Raw genomic sequence first — 21,375 nt, 5'->3', positions numbered from 1 at the left:
CCCATCTGTTGCATAAGATCCCGATCCCATGTAACCCCTTGCCATATGATTTGTCTGTTTTGACACTGGGAGGGACAGTGTTAATGGGGAGTGAGATGGTCAGGGACTGCAAGATAGGGATTCACGACCAGGTATTTTTGGGAGATCTCATTGTTTTGGCGATCCAGGATTTTGACTTACTATTGGGTATGGATTGGCTTTCACGACACTATGCTTGGGTTGATTGTCGTCGGAAGGTGATTTCATTTGCGCACCCGGGGAGACCAGTTGTTACATACTGGGGTGTGAAGCCAGTGGTGACTACGTCAATGATATCGGTTATGCACGCCGAGAGGCTTATACGACGTGGGTGTGAGGCCTATTTTGCATTTGTGACCGTGATAGTTGGGGAGAAAAAGGAGTCGGCTGCCTATCCTATGGTGCCAGACTTTCCCGATGTGTTCCCCAATAAGTTGCAGGGACTACCGCCGCACCGGGAGATTGATTTTGCGGTCGATTTGATATCAGGTACGTAGCCCATTTCCAAGACTCCTTATCGCATGGCTGCAAATGAATTGAAAGAACTCAAGGTGCAATTGCAAGATCTTTTGGAGAGAGGTTTTATTCGACCGAGCACATCACCATGGAGGGCTCCAGTATTATTTGTGCGTAAGAAGGACAGGTCTATGCGATTATGTATTGATTACCGATAACCTAATCAGGTAACAATTAAGAATAAGTACCCCCTACCCCGTGTGGATGATTTACTGGATCAGTTGCGTGGTGCATCGATGTTTTCCAAGATAGATTTGCGGTTAGGTTATCATCAGGTGTGAGTTAGAGATGAGGATATTGTGAAGACTGCATTTCGCACGCGTTACGGGCATTACGAGTTTGTGGTCATGCCATTTGGGCTGACCAATGCCCCTGCAGTATTTATGGATTTGATGAATAGGGTGTTCAAGAAATATCTGGATTCATTTGTTATAGTTTTTATTGATGACATCCTAGTCTACTCACCGAGCCCTAAGATACACGAGGTGCATCTGAGCGTGGTTCTATAGAAGCTCAGAGAGGAGTAGTTGTATGCCAAGTTTTCTAAATGTGAGTTTTAGCAGACCCGAGTTGTATTCTTGGGACACGTGGTCTCAGGTGAAGGTATCTCAGTAAATCCAGAGAAGACTAGAGCTGTGATGGATTGGCCGAGACCGATGACAGTAACAGAGATTCAGAGTTTTCTTGGCATTGCCGGGTATTATCGACAGTTCATAGAGGGCTTTGCACAGCTTGCATCACCCATGATGAAATTGACAAGGAAAGGCATCAAATTCATTTGGGACGAGTCTTGCGAGAGATCCTTCTAGGAGTTAAAGCGGCGTTTGACTTCGGCGCCAATACTGACGATACCTAGGAGTGGTGAGTTATTTACTGTATAGAGTGATGCCTCATATGCAGGGCTAGGGTACGTTTTGATGCAGGACGGCCGAATGAATGCTTATGCATCCAGACAGTTGAAGAGGCACGAAGAGAATTACCCCACACATGATCTGGAGTTGGCGGCTGTAGTATTTGCCTTGAAGATTTGGAAGCATTATCTTTATGGTGAGTGAGTCCAGATTTACATGGATCACAAGAGCCTCAAGAACCTCTTTTCACAGAGGGAACTCAATATGAGACAACGCCGATGGTTAGAGCTGCTTAAAGATTATGACTGTGAGATCCTCTATCACCTAGGTAAAGCTAATGTGGTTGCAGATGCATTGAGTCGTCGTGGAGCATCAGTTGCAGCTATGATGGTGCAGGAGTGGTTCTTACTAAAGCAGATGAGTGATCTTACTATCTCAGTGGCATCAGATAATCTTACATTCTATTGTGCTGCCATGAGTATCCATTCAGATCTAGAGGATCAGATTCGCGATCGACAGCGACAGGATGTGGAGCTTGGCGAGATTATGGCTGATATTGAGAGATTTGGGCCATTGGGGTACAGCTAGAGGGACGATGGCTTGCTATTGTTCCGAGGACGGATTTGTGTGCCGAGTGATAGTGATATCAGGCAGAGGATCCTAGAGGAAGCTCATCGTTCTCCCTATACTATCCATCCTGGAGCGACGAAGATGTATCAGGGCTTACGGCGTCAATATTGGTGGAGCGGCATGAAGAGGAGCGTAGCAGACTTTGTATCACGCTGTTTGGTGTGCCAGCAAGTCAAGGCTGAGCACCAGAGGCCCGCGGGATTGTTACGACCCTTATCTATGCCGGAGTGGAAATGGGAGCGCATAGCTATGGATTTTGTCTCAGGATTGCCACGATCTAGTCGGGGGTACGATTCGATATGGGTGATTATCGATCGATTGACCAAATCAGCGCATTTTCTACCCGTCAAAAAGACCTATCCTATTCATCGACTGGCCAAGTTATACATTGATGAGGTGGTGAGACTGCATGGAGTACCAGCCAGTATTGCGTCAGACAAGGATCCTCGGTTTACCTCACGATTTTGGGAGGCGTTGCAGAGTTCTATGGGGACCCAGTTGACTTTCAGTACAGCCTTCCACCCTCAGACTGACGGGCAATCGAAGCGGACCATATGGACTTTGGAGGATATACTCCGCGCCTGTGTACTAGATTTCCATGGGAGCTGGGATGATCATCTGTCGCTAGTGGAGTTTGCCTACAATAATAGCTTCCAAGCCAGTATTGGGATGGCACCATTTGAGGCATTGTACGGGTGATCGTGTAGATCACCACTTTGCTGGACTGAAGTTGGGGAGCGAGCATTGCTTGGACTGGAGTTGGTAGAGCAGACAACAGAGAAGATCTAGTTGATCCGGGCTAGGATGAAGGTAGCTCAGGACCGTCAGAAGAGTTACGCGGACAAACGACGCCGAGATTTGGAGTTTAATGTGGGTGATCATGTGTTCCTTCAAGTCATGTCGATGAGGGGTGTTCGACGCTTTGGAGTATCTGGCAAGCTGAGTCCTCGCTATGTGGGACCGTTTGAGATATTGGAGCGAGTCGGATCGTTGGCTTACCGGTTAGCTTTACCCCCTCAGTTAGCCCATGTACATGATCTCTTTCATGTTTCTATGCTTCGCAAGTATGTGGTAGATCCCGGGCATGTGATTGACTATCACCCGCTCATGGTGCAAGAGGACGCGTCGTATATCGAGTTGCCTGCCAGTATCGTGGATCGGAAAGAGAAAGTGCTCCGCAGTCGTACGATTCCCTATATAAAGGTCCAGTGGCAGCAACATGCCCCTGAGGAGGCTACTTGGGAGCTAGAGGAGGACATGAGACGACTTCACCCTCAGTTATTTGCCTAGCCAGGTACGAATTTCGAGGACAAAATTCTTTTAAGGGGGGAGGATTTGTATCGATCCGTAAATCATAGTTTAATTTAGATAGTAGTTATTGTGTTAATTTAATTTAAAGGGAATATTAATTAATAATAATAATAATAATAGTCAACCATAGTTGTTGTGGGGATCCTGCGTATGCAATATAAATATAGATTATGAGGAATAATAATATATTAAGAATAATTTATTTAACAATGATAATATAAGTAATAAAGCATAAGATTATGGAATTGGAGGGATGCAGTGCGAGAGGCGCTGGAGTGCCCATTTGCATAGCAAACTTAAGTTATCATATAAGTTTAAGGGGTAATATAAAATTAAAAGATGCCATATGGAGGAAGGTAGCAGCAGCAACGTGGCTGCCTCTCCACCAAGTTTTGTTGCTCTTTTAAATTAAGTCAAAAGGGTCCAACGTTTTAATAGCCCAATTTATAGCGCCTAGTACTCATTAAAGGCTTAATTTTGAAGCAAAATCAGAGGAGAAATTGGGCAGAAGCAGCGGCGCGCGACAGCGAAAAATCAAAGGAAATTGAGATTCTTTTTAGAAAATCTCACTTTTAACCGCAATCCGATAATACTAGGTAATTCAGGGAGCCAAGTACTACATTCTGTACGGTTGAAATTTCGTTTAGAGTCCAATTTTAGTCAATTATTGGGATATTACAGTTTGTATAATTTTTATCGCGTTGGGCAGAAACAAACCTAAGGATATCTTCGTAAAGGCAAGTTCTTCATACCTACCTCGTCGATTCTTTCGTTGTCAATTTATTTGACCTCCCCTCGTTTGATTCGGTTGTTAATAAATTATAAAATTTTAATCGGTGTGTTTTAAAAATTTAATTTATTAACCTGAGTTCGAGGGTTTTATTCATTGATTGCCTACGGGGGTTTGTACCACCCTCAAGCCTATGGGAATGATGTCGTACTCACCCAGGGCTAGGGTCTTAGCTGTTCGGGTATTATTATTGAGTTTTTGGTTATTATAGGCTAGAGCGGTTGTGCAGTGGGGGCAAGGATCGGCTGCTCGGTGACGGTGTGACTATCGTACGGTCTATCTTAGGCCGTCAGATGGTCTTCCCTAATCACTGACGGCTGACCGGTGCTAGGCACTGTTGAATAGCCCTGCCGTTATGTGATTATAGTATGCCTGGTTATATTTTATTCTTGTTGCATGGTTTGGCGTGCACATGGGTACGGGCTGCATGTTGGGATTATCATAATTTGGTTATGCTTGGTCACAGGCATTCTAGTTTGGTTATGCTGCATCCGGCACGGGCATATGCATCGCGTGTGATTTACTATATGGGCGGAGCATGCCCTGATGCCTGGATGTATGGCCGCCATGTATCACGTTGATGCTCTCTACGCCATTGTATTTTATGTGCATTGCATGGTTACTGGTAGTATTTAGTTCTCGGACGGGACTACCGTTCCGAGAGAGCCTATGGTTCGGCTGTCGGGAGTACCGACAGGGATACGAGTGATGGGAGTACCGACCCGAGACAGTGCACACAGGTTTGTGGAGATTTATGTTGGCTTTCAGGGTAGCGGCAGGTTGGTATGGGACTTGGGTGCCAGGTGTCTTATGTGAGCCCCAAGAACTGGTATATGTTTTTATTACGCGGCACTGTTGTATTATTGCGTCACATGGCTTGTGTGTACGTGCGGGATTGTGTTAGGGTGATCACTTCTATTTACTGTTCAGCCTTTCTTTTCTTATAACTTGCTGAGTCTTGTGACTCACCTTATTTTCCATCATTCCAGGTAAGGGTAAGGCGAAGGCCGAGGGCGAGGACCGCACCACCTAGCAACTAGCTGTGTCGGTAGGGTGTACAGTTAGCTGCCCCCGTCATCTCTGATGTTTTGTTAGAGTTTCTGTCTTTTATTTTTTACCATGCCAGGTTGTTCCTTGTATCTCCTATTTATTGGCACAGGGTTTGTATATATCTATATACTCCGTGACCACTGCTCCAGCGGGGCACTTGTGGGCATGCATGTTTACAATTTTTGCTTTCGTTGTTGTATTTCTTATATATGCATGTCAGGGTATTTTTGTCGTATGTCTATTTCTCTTCCCTTATGTAAGTGCTTTCGTTCAGATAGACCGGGTGGTTGGGATATCCGGGAGGGGGTAATTATAGCTTTCTCCCTGCATATTACACTCTATGTGATGTCATATGGATAATTAAGAATTGATGCATCTTTTATTAATTGTAGCTTATTCAGCACCCTAATTATGTTATAGTCCCAATAGGGATCTATATTAAGGATTTATTTGTTTTTGTTCAATTAAGTTATTTATTTATAAAAAACTTAATAAAAATATAGATGTTAAAATAATTTTTTTTCTCCACCCCTCCATTTTACTTCTGGACAGATAAATGGAAAAGGGTGATTTATCCAAGCTAAGGTAGAAGTAGACCTAAGAAGATAGTGGCATGGAACTTTAAGATGGTGTGCAACTTGTTAAATAAGAGGGTATCAAACAATTGAATTTTGGACAACATTTAATAGGGAAATAGGTGGCCATTGGCCAGGTTGGTTGATCTCTAGTGTCATAGATATAATGACTTGTACTGATTTATTTGTTCTAATTGTACCTTATGTTTGAATTGCAAACATGCCTTGGCAAAGAGAGTTGGACATCGACGCTTTTGAGTGGACTTTCTAGCCTAGTGATTGCAAGGTTCTCTTCAAGAGACTTGTTGTCAAACTTATTTGTAAAATAGAATAATTTTTTTTTTAAATTTTATTTTAGCTCATTTAGTTTATGTGAGTTAGTTTTAGCTTATGCAAGGAGAAGCACCATATTTGTTTTTGTTTAGATTGTTCAACATTATTAATTTATTCAAAGTAATTATCAATTATCGAGTAATATTAGTTCCAATAGTTGTGATACGTTATGTGCTCCTATTTGAGCTACAATTTTTTCTTTTCTTGCTTGGATTACTTCGATGCTAATTATTATAAGAGCACAATTCTTAAAAATATCATGCAATACGAGATTATTGAAAAATATTTCAATTTTGACAAATATTTTTCACTTTTTATGATTTTGTGAAAAAATAATTTTATCATTGTTAATATTTTCTTACTAAAAAAATTTGTCGCTTGTATGAATTATTGACATAAATATTTTTGTCACTATTGGGATATTGACAAAAATATTTTATCACTATTGAATAATTTTGAAAAAAAAAAAATTGGCACTTTTTTTATATTATCAAAAAAATATTTGTCACAATATTAAATGATTGACAAAATTATTTTTCATTATAAAATGTGCAATAAAAATTTATTGTCAAATTAGCTAAAAAGTGACAAATTTTAGTTTATCACATTAAAAATTATGCTCAATAAGTTTTGTCACTATTTAAATTGTGACAATATTTTTCTCACAAAATACACTTTGTTCCGATCACCTCCTTTTATGCTAGATACAAAGGATCTATTTATCACCGATGCCCATGTCTCAAAATTATACACGTAACAGTTATGCATATAATTTCTATGATTATTCAAATGAAGTAGAAAGAAGAAGAAGAAAAAATGAGTAGCGTCAAAATAAAAAAGAGAAGAAGAGACAAATGCCCTGTCTTTATCCTTTTATTCAATCTTTCCCCCCTTTAATTTTCTCTTCTCCAAATTCAATTAATTTTGGATTCCGCCACCACCCTCACCTCAATTATGCATGCAATAATTCAAAGGTTACTATGCACTAATAATACTAATTTATATCACATGTACATCTAGTGCTACATCATTGGTAGAAATCGGATACCCATCTTCTCAAGATGTCGATTCAACTGTGATTGAATCAAAATTATTATTATTATTATTATTATTATTATATCACATAAACAAATATTCCATTTTAGTGTTTAAAATTCTGTCAATAAATTATTTTTTTATATATTTTGTTTATAAATATCAAATTTTACTTTGTCAATAAAATTTGAAATTATAATCTCTAAATTACAATCAATTTAAGAGTAATATTTCTATTCACTATAACAGTAGACACTACCCTAATAAACTTTTATGATAATATTATTTGTGGACTAAATTTTGACTCTCATGAAATTATAAATTCTTCTTTAAAGAATTAACAATATTTCTTTATAAATTATCAACTATTTTTTAATAATTATTGTAGTTGTCAAAATGCATCAGTAAAGTTAAGTCACAGAAAAATGTTCGTCTTGATTTTCTAGCAATAGTTTTTGGAAGACCCATAAAATAAAAGATAGTCAAAAAAATATTTAAAAATTCTCCAATGTTTAAGTTACTCTCAACTAAAAAATAGAAAAGTATTTAGATAAATTGTTTCTACATCTTCCTCGTTTGGTTGTTTTTTGTTTTGGTTATCTAATTAGCCCTAATGATTCACTCACATTAAAGGGCATCAATTTCACGTGAGTTGGGAGATTTTTTTTGTATCAAAGGTGAAAAAGGAGTCTTAGTACATAAGGTGGTGGGCTACCTTTTTATAGTCATAATTGTTGGATCATTTAGTACTATAATTGCCTTGTTTGTTTTTTCAATTTCACGTGAGTTGGGGCATTTTTTGTTTTTTGTTTCTATTTTTAAGTATAAATACCCACAAAAGCTCTTAAACCTTCCAACTTCCCAACCAACCCATAAAAACAATAAGCAAAGAGAAGGCATATCTATGGCATTATCCACAGCGCAGGTTGAGGCTGAGGCCACCCGTCGCACTGCCAATTACCATCCTTCCATTTGGGGGGATCGTTTCCTTATTTATTCTGCTGCGTCTGCTACGGTACGAAACCACACCCATTAATTCTTACACAATTTCTTATACAAAAATTAATATAAAAATATATAATATTTCTATATAAAAATGCCAACGAACACCGAAACCGTTTTGTTCATGCCAGAGAAGTCGGCGCAGAGCACGATGAAGCTTAACTTTTTAAGTGTTAAGAAGATGCAACCTAACCATGCTAGAATGTTCGTGTCTAAGCATACTCAATAAATGAATATCCCAACATGTAACCCGTACCCATGTGCATATCAAATCATGAACAGTAATATAATAAATCTAATCGTGCAATAAATCACATACTGTCAGAGCTAATCAGTAGTGCTCGGTATCGGTCAATGACCAGTAATTAGGAGAGTCCACTCAACGGTTCATTTCAGGGCTGTACAATAGTCTACCCCAACGTTACCAAATAGCCAACCCCTACCCCATTGCTCGTTAGCTCTAATCGAACCATAAATAAATCTGGAAAAACCATAAATAAACCCACACATCTAGGAACTTAGTCCCCAAGCTGGGTTCAGTATCATTCCGAAAGGAATGGGGGCGATACAAACCCCCGTAGGTACACAATAAATAAAACTCTAGAAATCTCGAATTTAATTTAAATTAAAATAAATGAATAATAAATCAATAAACAATGCTAGGCGTTGAATTAGAGTAAGAGATGGGATAAAATACGAGAAATTACGGAGTATCTCACGGGAGTTAAAGAACACGAGGAGATGGTTAGGAACTTGCTTTTACACGGCTGTTCTTTGCCTTTCTTACACTCCCGCTACGAAGTAAAACATTTTCCTGACAATAAATAAATTCGTAGTTTTAATTAAATAAATCTACCGTGTCATCTAAATAATTTAGCAGTCTAAAATTCCACGTAAGCACACCTCAAATAAAATCCTAATAAGCCTCCTATTTATTTTAAATTAAAACACGCTAATAAAATTCTCGTTTCGTATAATTAATACACGAAACCAAAACGAATTGAGGGAAGACGAGGAGTTCACAAAATGAAAAGAGATCGTAAGGGCAGAGGTAGTTTGCCTCTATTTAGCTGTTTACAACGGTTCCATGCTTGAAGACCACCAAATTAATACACGCTGTAAAATAGATTAAACTCCCAAAATTAATACAATTATACCCAAAATGAAATTTCAACCGTACAGAATGATTAATACACATTTCTTTACTTACTTGGCTAATTAAAACCCATTTAAATCTCATTTAATCTTGTATTTTGCCCCCAAATTCCTCAATTTCTTCATCACGACACCGTTGCTTCTTCTTCAATTTTTACTTGCTGCTTGCTGCTCGAAATGATCCCTGATTGTTGCTGAAATCGAGCTTTGAAAAGCCAAAAAGTGGGCGGCTCAGCGCGCGCCACATGGCAGCTGCTGGCTGTCCACCGCCTTGCCCAAAACGGCGCGCCGTTTTGGGCAAGGTTTTGGCTGAAAAATCAGCCAAAATCCCTCCAACGCGCGCACTAGCGTGGGTTCAAACCCGCGACATGCCATTTTCCCCTTACGCGCGCGTGCCGCCTGCACTACTTGCCATCCTTAACATTAATATGCATTGCATTATATTTAAAGTGACTTCTCAGCCCTTTGCAAGATTTACACCAGCACCCATAATTTCTGAAAAACTCACTTGCACCCCCATATTCAATTTCTCTCTTAATACACTTATATCCCAAATTTTCAAAAAATTTACTAAATTAATTTATTTTCTTATTTCCATAAATACTCCCAAATTACTAATAATTACTATTAACATCAATTAAATTAATGACTCTCCAATAAATAATTATTTTCTCAAAATAACATAAATACACATTTTCTTAAATCTCCAAATACCTAAATAAATTAATATTTCCTTTTAACCCAAAAATATTTAACAATTATTAATTGTTCCTGACCAAATTAATAATCATTTATTTAATTCCCCAATTTTGGGATATTACAGAAATAGCCACTAGGAGACACCACTGCCTCCCCGAAATGACGTCGTTTCGTAGAAGGATTTTGCTTAAAAATCAGCAATTTCCTCCTAGCCTCGCGTGTGCCCCCGCGATTTCGAGCCCGTGCCTCACCCACAGACACCCTCGCGCCCGACCGACCGCGCCAGCCATCACTTTCATCATTTATACTCCTCCAATTAATTTTAAACTAATTCTCAGCCTGCTTTCCAAATTTGCACTAGCACCCCAAACTTTTGAAATTCACACACACCCTATTACTCATTTTTCTTTATTACACTTATACCTCGAATATTCCTAAAAATTCACCAATTTAATTCCTTCATTATTTTCATAAATACTCCTAAATAATTTAATTAATTACCTTAATTTTTCATTTTCATAAAACATCATAAATAAATATTTTTTTTGAAATTATCAAATATTTAATAATAACCTCAAATACTAAGATCAATAATTATTATTTATTTTCAAAATTTCACATGTTACATTTGAAACATGAATAATCCACATGACAATGATAGTCATCTCCTTCCACACAACACAAACATGCGTGGAAAAGCCATTTAAAAACAAAACTAATTGTCTGTGACTTTTTATGCATTTTGGCTTGCTTCGACTTCATGATCCCACCACTAACTAGAGGCCAAGAATAATAATGGAGGAGAAAAACACACACTTCCAGCTCCCTTTTTTTTTATTTCTTTTAAAATTTTATTTTTTTAATTATAATAAATATATCTCTTAAATTTAGATAATTTGAGTAAAAATAATTATTAGAGGTAAAAAATCTTAAATTTTGTTAAATATTTTATTATATGTCTTTAACAATAATTGTCACTAAAAGTATAATTAGATAAATAAGCAAATAAAACCCATATATAGTTAACAGATCAGTTACGTCTATTATTTATTCTATTATATAAATAAATACTAGATCTTGGTATTATAAAATATTGTCAGTAAAGTATTTATCTAAAATATACCACTTTATGTATCTTTCTTAAAAAAAATAAAATATTTTAATAAAATTTAAACTCATGAACTCTAGACAATAGTTGACTTTTAAAACAAATTTACCACTATACTAAAGCTCGTTTTATTTAAAATTTTTCTTAAAAAATTAAATTTATATAGTTATTGTCAAATAGTATTAAATGAACTTTCACTCAAAATACCCTTGTCAATAAAGTAATTTGGTGTTAAGAAACCTTGTCAATAAAGTGAATTTTTAAAATACTCTTCATATATTTTATTTTAAAAAATAAAAATTAACTTTATTATTAAAATTTTAACTCGTAGCCTCTAAACTTATAATAAATATAATTTCACTGTTACACTAAATACATAATAAATATAATTTCACTGCTACACTAAATTTCATTTATCTTTAAAAAAAATTAAAAAATCAAAAACTAAATTGCAATTATTAATTCTTGTCACACAGAATATTTTAAGTTAAAAATATATATATTTAGCTATAATTCTCTAATCATGAAACACTTGTCTTAAAAATAATATTTGAAACTTAAAACCAACCCATCCTTTGGATGTTTCCTTAATTTTAAAAGTGAAAAAGGAGTCTCAGTAGCTCTGATGGGCTACCTTTTATAGTCAAAAGTTGTTCGATTATAGCCATGTAAACAAAATTGATTGTCCAATTATTTTTATTTTGTAAATAAAAAAGAAAATTTCACAAAAATTACTATAATTACTAAAAATATTATCATAAAAATTATAAATTAAAATTTTTATTAAAATATTTAATAATCATAAAATGCGAAAGAATATGAATGAAAATGAGATTCCCACAAAAAATTATTTGGTTACTGCGTATGAAGAAATAGGACGGCTAGTTCCGTCAAAATAAGATTCCCACAAAGTTCTTCCTCAAAATGTGATTCCCACAAAAAATTAAAATAATTGAAAATTTTCCTTAATTTTTCTCTTATACAATGGAAATATGAGATAATATACTCTCAATTCTCTTATATAACAACACCCGTGCCTATCTGCCCATAACAAGACAATTTAACAAAATATGACAACGCCTTTCTTAAACTCAAATACACAAAATTGTCCTGGCATCTCTCAGTCAAGGGATCTCTGTACATACCATCTACCCACGAATGATCAGACCTAGTTGGACCCACCCTCAACAATCACTTTCCCTTATCTGGAATGATGTAAAGTAAATGTGAGTCATAAGACTCAACAAGTATAAAGAATGAAAGGGTAACTAAGCTGAGGGAATAACTCAAACCACCATCGCGACAAATGCATATACATATACACATCCATACCATGAACCATAAACCATGTAGTATACGCATAACATGCACATAATGGTCTTTGAGGCCCACATAAGATACACTAACACCCAAGTCCCTAAATCCAAACATGCATGCTACCCTGAACTGATAAGCAAATCAACATGAGCCGCTGCTCTAAAATCCGCACCATGTGCTCCAGTCCTCATACCAACATACCAAGTCAAAGCTCCTATAACAATAAACCGAGTCGAAGCTTCCTTGAGATGGTCTTCCCGTCACCCGAGCCTATGGATGTACATCATGCGAATAAATCTGTAGCGTGCATCAGTAACCATGTAATGCAACATATAAGAAATGCAATGGCGTAGTAAGCATAAACGTGATATAATTGAAGGGAATCACTAATACGACTGTATAGACAAAAATAAATTTTTTATCATATATCAAATACACGCAACAAAATATAATATACATGCCATACATAATTTGGGTATTTAAGCAACACATATATTCAATAATTGAATATATAAATAAATCACATACCCACTGTTCAATGTAAGGTTGGGGTACAGAAATTGTTTTTGTACTAAGACAGTCTCCACTTCATGTTATGGTGGTCTTAGTCTGTCTACAATTAGTATGCAGTAGGGTATCATTCCGATCACCTCTTCCTGTGCTAGACAGAGGATCTATGTATTACCGGTGCCTGTGTCTCAAAATTATACGCATAACAGTTACACGTATAATTTATATGATTATTTAGAAGAAGCATAAAGAAGAAAAAGAAAAAGGGAGTAGCGTTAGAAGAGATGAGAGAATAAGAGACAAAGGCCTGTCTTTGTCCTTTTATTCAATCTCTCTCCCCCTTTAATTTTTCTCTTCTCCAAATTTAATTAATTTTGGATTCTGCCGCCACCCCCACCTCAATTATACATGCAATAAATCAGATGTTATTATGCACTTTCACTATGCACTATGCAAATTTCAGCCGCCACCTCTTATTATGCAATCAATAATTAATTAATTTCATACTATGTACTATGTATTATTACTATGCACTATTGGCAAGGGGCAATGGTTTAAGATATTATGTTACTAGATAATCTTGTTATACAGTCTCAACACCTTGAGAATAAAATTCTCACATAGAAGATTTAGGGACTCATTCATATAATTGAATGGAGAAAATATGAATGAATTAAGATAATCTTACCTTTTATAAATTTATATAAAAATATAATTGATGCATTAAAACGATCCCACTAGATGTCATTCAAATCTAGCATCAGGACACACAACATTAACAATCTCTCATTTGCACTAATAATACTAATTTACATCACATGTACATCTAGTGCTACACCATTGGCAGGAATCAGATACCCATCTTCTCAAAATGCCGATCCAACTGTGACTGAGTCAAAATTATTATTATTATTATTATTATTATTATTATTATTATTATTATTATTATTATTATTATTATCACATAAACAAATATTCCATTTTAGTGTTTAAAATTTTGTCAATAAATTAATTTTTTATATATATTTTTTATAAATATCAAATTTTATTGTCAATAAAATTTGAAATTATAATCTCTAAATTACAATCAATTTAAGAGTAATATTTCTATTCACTATAATAGTAGACACTACCCTAATAAACTTTTACGATAATATTATTTGTGCACTAAATTTTGACTCTCATGAAATTATAAATTCTTCTTTAAAGAATTAACAATATTTCTTTATAAATTATCAACTATTTTTTAATAATTATTGTAGTTGTCAAAATGCATCAGTACAGTTAACTCACAAAAAATGTTCGTCTTGTTTTTCTAGCAATAGTTTTTGGAAGACCCATAAAATAAAAGGTAGTCAAAAAAATATTTAAAAATTCTTCAATGTTTAAGTTACTCTCAACTAAAAAATAGAAAAGTATTTAGATAAATTGTTTCTACATCTTCCTCGTTTGGTTGTTTTTTGTTTTGGTAATCTAATTAGCCCTAATGATTCACTCACATTAAAAGGCATCAATTTCACGTGAGTTGGGGGATTTTTTTTGTATCAAAGGTGAAAAAGGAGTCTTAGTACATAAGGTGGTGGGCTACCTTTTTATAGTCATAATTGTTGGATCATTTAGTACTATAATTGCCTTGTTTGTTTTTTCAATTTCACGTGAGTTGGGGCATTTTTTGTTTTTTGTTTCTATTTTTAAGTATAAATACCCACAAAAGCTCTTAAACCTTCCAACTTCCCAACCAACCCATAAAAACAATAAGCAAAGAGAAGGCATATCTATGGCATTATCCACAGCGCAGGTTGAGGCTGAGGCTGAGGCCACCCGTCGCACTGCCAATTACCATCCTTCCATTTGGGGGGATCGTTTCCTTGTTTATTCTGCTGCGTCTGCTACGGTACGAAACCATACTATTAATTCTTACACAATTTCTTATACAAAAATTAATATAAAAATATATAATATTTCTATATAAAAATGCCAACGAACACCGAAACCGTTTTGATCATGCCAACGATGTCGGCGCAGAGCACGATGAAGCTCAACTCTTTTAAGTGTTAAACAACGAACACCCAAACAAATTAATCAACAGCACTAAAACTCAACAGCAAACAGAGCACGATGAAGCTAACTATTTTAATGATTAGAACTTATATTAATGTTGATCATTCTGTACGTAGGAGGGAGTGGATGTAAGCGCAGAGCAGCGCCGACATGAGCAGCTGAAAGAACGGATAAGAACGACGTTGGTGACAGCTGCTTCTGCCGACTTAATCGATGCCATCCAACGCCTGGGCGTGGCTTACCATTTCGAGAGCGAGATCGAGGCAGCATTGCAGCGCATGCACGAGACCTGGCATCATCGACAGCTCCATGACGCCGGCAGCGACTGTGTTTACGGCACAGCTCTCACTTTCCGGCTGCTCAGACAACAGGGGTTTCCTGTGCCTTCTGGTAATTAACCAATCCGTTGCCTCGTTTAATTAACAGCGTGTATATATGTATATGGATGATGATGCATCAATTCCATGGACCAAACAACCAGATGTGTTCAAAGAACTGAAGGGAAGAGACGGCGAGTTTAAGGAATCCTTAACGAGAGATGTGGAGGCACTGCTCAGCTTGTACGAGGCTGCGCATCTCAGGGTGCGGGGAGAAGACGTCCTGGATGAGCTGGTCGCCTTCACCACTGCCCAGTTGGAGTCTGCCCTACCGGACCTAGGCGATGTTCTTGCCGGCAAGGTGATACATGCTCTAAACCAGCCCATCCGGACGGGCCTGGCAAGGGTAGAGGCAAGGAGCTATATCTCTTTATTTGAGCCAAAAGGCCATGATGATACACTCCTCCTGGACTTTGCCAAGTTAGATTTCAACCTGTTGCAGAAGCTACACCAAAGGGAGCTCAGTGAGATCACAAGGTTCTTCTGCTATCCAACAATATATACTAAGCTTAAGCCAAAATAATAGAATTTTCTTATGTAGTTTGAGTTGGAAACGATTTGCATGAAAATGATATATATTTTTTAGGTGGTGGAAAGATTTAGATGTGCCAAAGAAGCTGTCGTTTGCAAGAGATAGAGTGGTGGAGTGTTACTTTTGGGTAATGGGAGTGTATTTCGAACCCAAGTATGAGCTCGGTAGAAGGATACTAACCAAAGTGATTGCTATGAACTCCATTATAGACGACACATACGATGCCTATGGCACCTTTGAAGAACTTGTCCTCTTCACTGATGCAGTTGAAAAGTTTGATTTTGTTCCCTTTTGATAGTTCATTAAACTTGTCATGCATACATAAATTGAAATGGATCACTCTAACGATGTCCAATTGCTTGATTTTTAGGTGGCATGTGGGTGCTACACGTCAACTTCCAGAGTACATGAGGTTGTGTTACGAAGCATTACTTGATGTTTACAACATGATTGAGGAGGAGATGGCTAAGCAAGGGAGGTCTTACGCTGTCGACTATGCAAAATTAGCGGTAACTTTCGTTAGTTCTTGCTTAGTTTATCTCATCAAAAGGCCATGAATAAATGTTGAGGTTGAATTTCTCAGATGAAAAAGCTGGTGAGGGCCTACTTTAAAGAGGCCAAATGGTTCCACCAAGGCTACACTCCGTCCATAGAAGAGTACATGCAAGTGGCGCTCGTATCCTGTGGTTATGAGATGCTTTCGACCAATTCATTTGTTGGGATGGGTGATTTGGCCACCCCAAATGCCTTTGAATGGGTGTCAAGTTTCCCTTTAATTGTTAAGGCTTCCTCTGTTATATGTCGGCTCATGAGTGATCCAGTTAGCCACAAGGTAGACCACTTAAAAACATCAAGCTTTTTAGTAAAATTTTTACCAACAATTTTTGGTTTTAGCGGCAATTTTCTACCCTCACAAAAAGCTTTCCCCCTTGTGATATTTTTAGCCTGAGCACAGTTTTATATTGATACGATGGATTCTCACATTAATAGCCTATTGAGAAAGTTTTTTATATGCAAGTTACTTTTTCGAACGAATACAAAGTAATTTATTTTGTTGATTGTAGTTTGAGCAAGAGAGAGGGCACATAGCCTCTGCTGTGGAATGCTACATGGAACAGTATAGAGTATCAGAGGAAGAGGCAATGGTTGAACTTGAGAAGCAAGTTGGAGATGCATGGAAGGACATTAATGCAGAGATGTTACAACCAACTGCAATGCCAATGCCTTTGCTTGTGCGAGTCGACAACCTTGCCAGAGTGATAAATGTTTTGTACAAGAATGAAGATGGCTACACTCATTCTGGGACGAAGCTTAAGGATTTTGTCACCTCCACACTTATTGAGGCCGTGCCCACCTAGAACTACAAGTTAATACAATATCTCTTCTTCAATAAGGTTTAGTTTCCTTATTATATAAATAAACAGTCCTTAATTATGTTGTAATAAGGTCTTTGTTAATTTCAATAAGGTTTTTGTACTAGTCATGTATTAATGTATTATACATGATTGGTACCACATCTTGTCCTATTCTCTATTCTCTTAAGGGTGTCTTGAGTTATTGTATACTACAATGCCTCCAAGACATCAAAATATGTACTCACCAAAGCAATTTTCAAGAAATTGAGATGAATGAGTAATGGAAACAAATTCAAGAATTACAGTAAAGACTTAAAGTTTATGAAGGCTTACAAAGTCAGAATAGAAATTCTTATGACAATAGCTCTAACAGTGAAGTAGAAATTTATAATCCTTTCCACAATAACTTTGTCTCTTATGAGGAGAATAATCCACAATGACGTTGTCAAAGTGTCAACCAAAGGGACTTAGGTATCAAAATTGAAATTCAAAAATTTGAAGGGCCATTGCAACCAAATCACTTCATTGACTGATTCCATATTGTGGGATGAGTCTTTGATCTTAGAGATGCTCCAGATGATAAGCATGTTAAATTTGTCATTATTATGTTAAAGAAGATTGCTTTAATCTAGTGGATCTTAAGAGACAAAGGGAACAATTTGTCACTATTAAGGTTGACACAAGATTAAATCTTGGGATAAGATGCAACAAAAACTCAAACATAATTTCCTTCGAAAGCACTATGTTTGCAGAAGACTACATAATAGAATTTGAATAATATATTACTCTTAAAGTGTGACATCAATTCCATGGACCAAACAACCAGATGTGTTCAAGGAACTGAAGGGAAGAGATGGCGAGTTTAAGGAATCCTTAACGAGAGATGTGGAGGCACTGCTAAGCTTGTACGAGGCTGCGCATCTGAGGGTGCGGGGAGAAGACGTCCTGGATGAGCTGGTCGCCTTCACCACTGCCCAGTTGGAGTCTGCCCTACCGGACCTAGGCGATGCTCTTGCCGGCAAGGTGATACATGCTCTAAACCAGCCCATCCGGACGGGCCTGACAAGGGTAGAGGCAAGGAGTTATATCTCTTTATTTGAGCCAAAAGGCCATGATGATACACTCCTCCTGGACTTTGCCAAGTTAGATTTCAACCTGTTGCAGAAGCTACACCAAGGGGAGCTCAGTGAGATCACAAGGTTCTTCTGCTATCCAACAATATACCAAGCCTAAGTCAAAATAATAGAATTTTCCTATGTAGTTTGAGTTGGAAATGATTTGCATGTAAATGATATATATTTTTAGGTGGTGGAAAGATTTAGATGTGCCAAAGATGCTGCCGTTTGCAAGAGACAGAGTAGTGGAGTGCTACTTTTGGACAACGGGAATGTATTTCGAACCCCAGTATGAGCTCGGTAGAAGGATACTGACCAAAGTGATTGCTATGATCTCCATTATAGACGACACATACGATGCCTATGGCACCTTTGAAGAACTTGCCCTCTTCACCGATGCAGTTGAAAAGTTTTATTTTGTTCCCTTTTGAATAGTTCATTAAACTCGTCATGCATACATGAATTGAAATGGATCACTCTAATGAGGCCCAATTGCTTGATTTTTAGGTGGCATTTGGGCGCTACACGTCAACTTCCAGAGTACATGAGGTTGTGTTACAACGCATTGCTTGATGTTTACAACATGATTGAGAAGGAGATGGCCAAGCAAGGGAGGTCTTACGCGGCCGGCTATGCAAAATTAGAAGTAACTTTCATTGATTCTTGCTTAGTTTATCTCATCAAAAGGTCATTAATTAATGTGGAGGTTGAATTTCACAGATGAAGAAGCTGGTGAGGGCTTACTTTGAGGAGGCCAAATGGTTCCACCAAGCCTACACTCCATCCATGGAAGAGTACATGCAAGTGGCGCTCGTAACCGGTGCTTATGAGGTGCTTTCCACCAATTCATTTGTTGGGATGGGTGATTTGGCCACCCAAGAGGCCTTTGATTGGGTGTCAAGTTGCCCTTTAATCGTTAGGGCTTCCTCTATTATATGTCGACTCATGGATGACATGGTTGGCCACAAGGTAGATGACTAATTAAACATGAAGTTTTTTAGTAAAAATTTTACCAATAATTTTTTGGCAATTTTAACAGTGATTTTCTATCGTCACAAAAAGTTTTCCCCCTTGTAGTGATGTTTTCGGTTGCAATACAATCTTATATTGATAACCTACTGAAGATATTTGAATTTATAGCTTGATCTTATGAACCAAAAGGTGAACCTGAATATTTCTCCATAACTAGATTCAAAGTCAAGCTATAATACCACAACAGTATAAGTCTAATAAGCATCACTTGGATCATGCATGGTTGAAGTAAGAATTATAGCCAGAGAAGAACTTAGCCTTAAATGGAGAAAACTTTGATACAATGTATTCTCACAGCCTATTGAGAAAGTTTTTCATATACAAGCTATTTTCTTGAACCAAAACAAAGTAATTTATTGTGTTGATTATAGTTTGAGCAGGAAAGAGGGCACATAGCCTCTGCTGTGGAATGTTATATGGAACAATATAAAGCATCAGAGGAAGAGGCAATAGTTGAATTTGAGAAGCAAATTGGAGATGCATGGAAGGACATTAATGCAGAGATGTTACAACCAACTGTAGCGGCAATGCCTCTGCTTGTGCGAGTCGCCAACCTTGCCAGAGTGATAAATGTTGTGTACAAGAACAATGATAACTACACTGATTCTAGGACCAGGCTTAAAGATTTTGTCACTTCCACACTTATTGAAGCTGTGCCAACCTAGAACTACAAGTTACTACTATATCTCTTCTCTAATAAGGTTTAAAACTGGTTTGCTTATTATATAAGCAAATAGGCTTTATGGTGTACTAAAGTTTCTATAATTAATTTCCATAATGTGCTTTTGTAACTTCTATATTCCAAAAGCAAAATTTCCATAACAATTATTTTTAATATCAAATATATTTGATATTAAAAATATATTTAAAATTGAAATGAAATGTTATTTCTTTGTCGTTATTGGCTAATATTAGCCTCACGAGATTGTGTTTTTTAGTTGATATCGGGACACTTAGTTATGACAGTCATGTATTGATGTGTTAATCCATTTACATTGATGCTACAGAAAATCTAAATAATAATTAATTTCCCCAATCAATAATTTTTTCACAATATCTAGTTTATGTCCCACCAACATCTATGCTCCAATTAGTGTCACATCTTATCCTATTATCTACTCTCTTGCGGGTGACTTGAGTTATTGTATACTACAATGCCTCCAAGAAGTCAAAATACTCACCAAAGAAATCTTCAAGAAATTGAGATGTCTGAGTTATATAAACAAATTCAAGAATTTATTATAATAAAGACTTGAAGTTTATGAAGACCCAAGAATTAGAATGGAAATCCTTATGACAGTAGCTCCAACAATGAAGTAGAAATCTATAATTCTTTCCACAACAACTTTACATCTTGTGAGGAGAAAATTCCATATCAATGTTGTCAATGTGTCAACCAAAGTTCTATTGATTTAGGTATCAAAGTTGAAGTTCCATAATTTGGATGGCAATTGCAACCAGAATGCTTCATCGATTGACTCCACATTGTGGAATAAATTTTTTATCTCAAATGTATTTTAGATGATAAGCTTGTTAAATTTGTCTCTGTTAAGTTAAAGAAACATGTTTCAATCTAATGGAAAAATCTTAAGGGACAGAGGGAATGAGAAGGATATACACAAGATCAAATTACTCTTAGAGTGTGACATCCATGACATCCATGAACCAGAAGGACATACTATAGCTCGTTGTATTGGTGGACTACACAATGATATCATAGACATCATGCAACCCCTCTTTTACTGGACATTAAAGGATGCCATTCCTCTAGCCTTGAAGGTAGAAAATTAAAGATTAAGGAAAGTATATATTACTACCTACTCAAGGTATAAAAAAAGTGTTGTCAAGCAAGGAAATCAAACCTCAAGACATTTATCCTTCAAAGTTGAGTCATTGAAGATAATTTCCAAAGGTGGTAAAAGAAGCAGGGTCGAATTTTTGTTTTGGAATTAGTATCCAAAAGTGTTTCAAGTGTTAGAGATTTGGACGCATGGTTGTTGATG

At 36.7% G+C, this 21,375-nt stretch overlaps 2 protein-coding genes across 2 annotated transcripts in view; both read left to right on the top strand.

Moving 5' to 3' along the window:
- Positions 1-20,398, top strand: part of LOC127792111 ((-)-germacrene D synthase-like) — a 68,750-nt gene extending 48,352 nt beyond the window's left edge. The window contains exons 6-7 of the mRNA XM_052322470.1: positions 19,061-19,309; positions 19,744-20,398. Of these exons, the coding sequence (XP_052178430.1) occupies positions 19,061-19,309; positions 19,744-20,037 (543 nt within the window). The 3' untranslated portion in view covers positions 20,038-20,398. The remainder of the gene's footprint in view (positions 1-19,060; positions 19,310-19,743) is intronic.
- Positions 8,006-17,395, top strand: LOC127792109 ((-)-germacrene D synthase-like). The gene is made up of 8 exons (XM_052322468.1): positions 8,006-8,034; positions 14,705-14,794; positions 15,078-15,351; positions 15,443-15,815; positions 15,925-16,143; positions 16,241-16,379; positions 16,454-16,702; positions 16,935-17,395. Exons 1-8 carry the CDS (start codon positions 8,014-8,016, stop codon positions 17,226-17,228), a joined length of 1,659 nt encoding a protein of 552 aa, XP_052178428.1. The 5' UTR covers positions 8,006-8,013; the 3' UTR covers positions 17,229-17,395.
- Positions 20,399-21,375: the final 977 nt, after the last annotated feature.

Source organism: Diospyros lotus, chromosome 15, assembly GCF_014633365.1.
Source record: "Diospyros lotus cultivar Yz01 chromosome 15, ASM1463336v1, whole genome shotgun sequence".
NCBI lineage: Eukaryota > Viridiplantae > Streptophyta > Magnoliopsida > Ericales > Ebenaceae > Diospyros > Diospyros lotus.
Note: the sequence above shows the minus strand (reverse complement) of the source record. Positions and strands in the feature narration are given on the sequence as shown.

Bases quoted from the DNA above. Each gene is read 5' to 3' on its own strand.
- LOC127792109 (XM_052322468.1), top strand. From the start codon at position 8,014: ATGGCATTATCCACAGCGCAG. The intron at 15,816-15,924 runs GTTCTTCTGCTA...TATATTTTTTAG, and splicing joins GAGCTCAGTGAGATCACAAG to GTGGTGGAAAGATTTAGATG. The intron at 16,380-16,453 runs GTAACTTTCGTT...TGAATTTCTCAG, and splicing joins TCGACTATGCAAAATTAGCG to ATGAAAAAGCTGGTGAGGGC.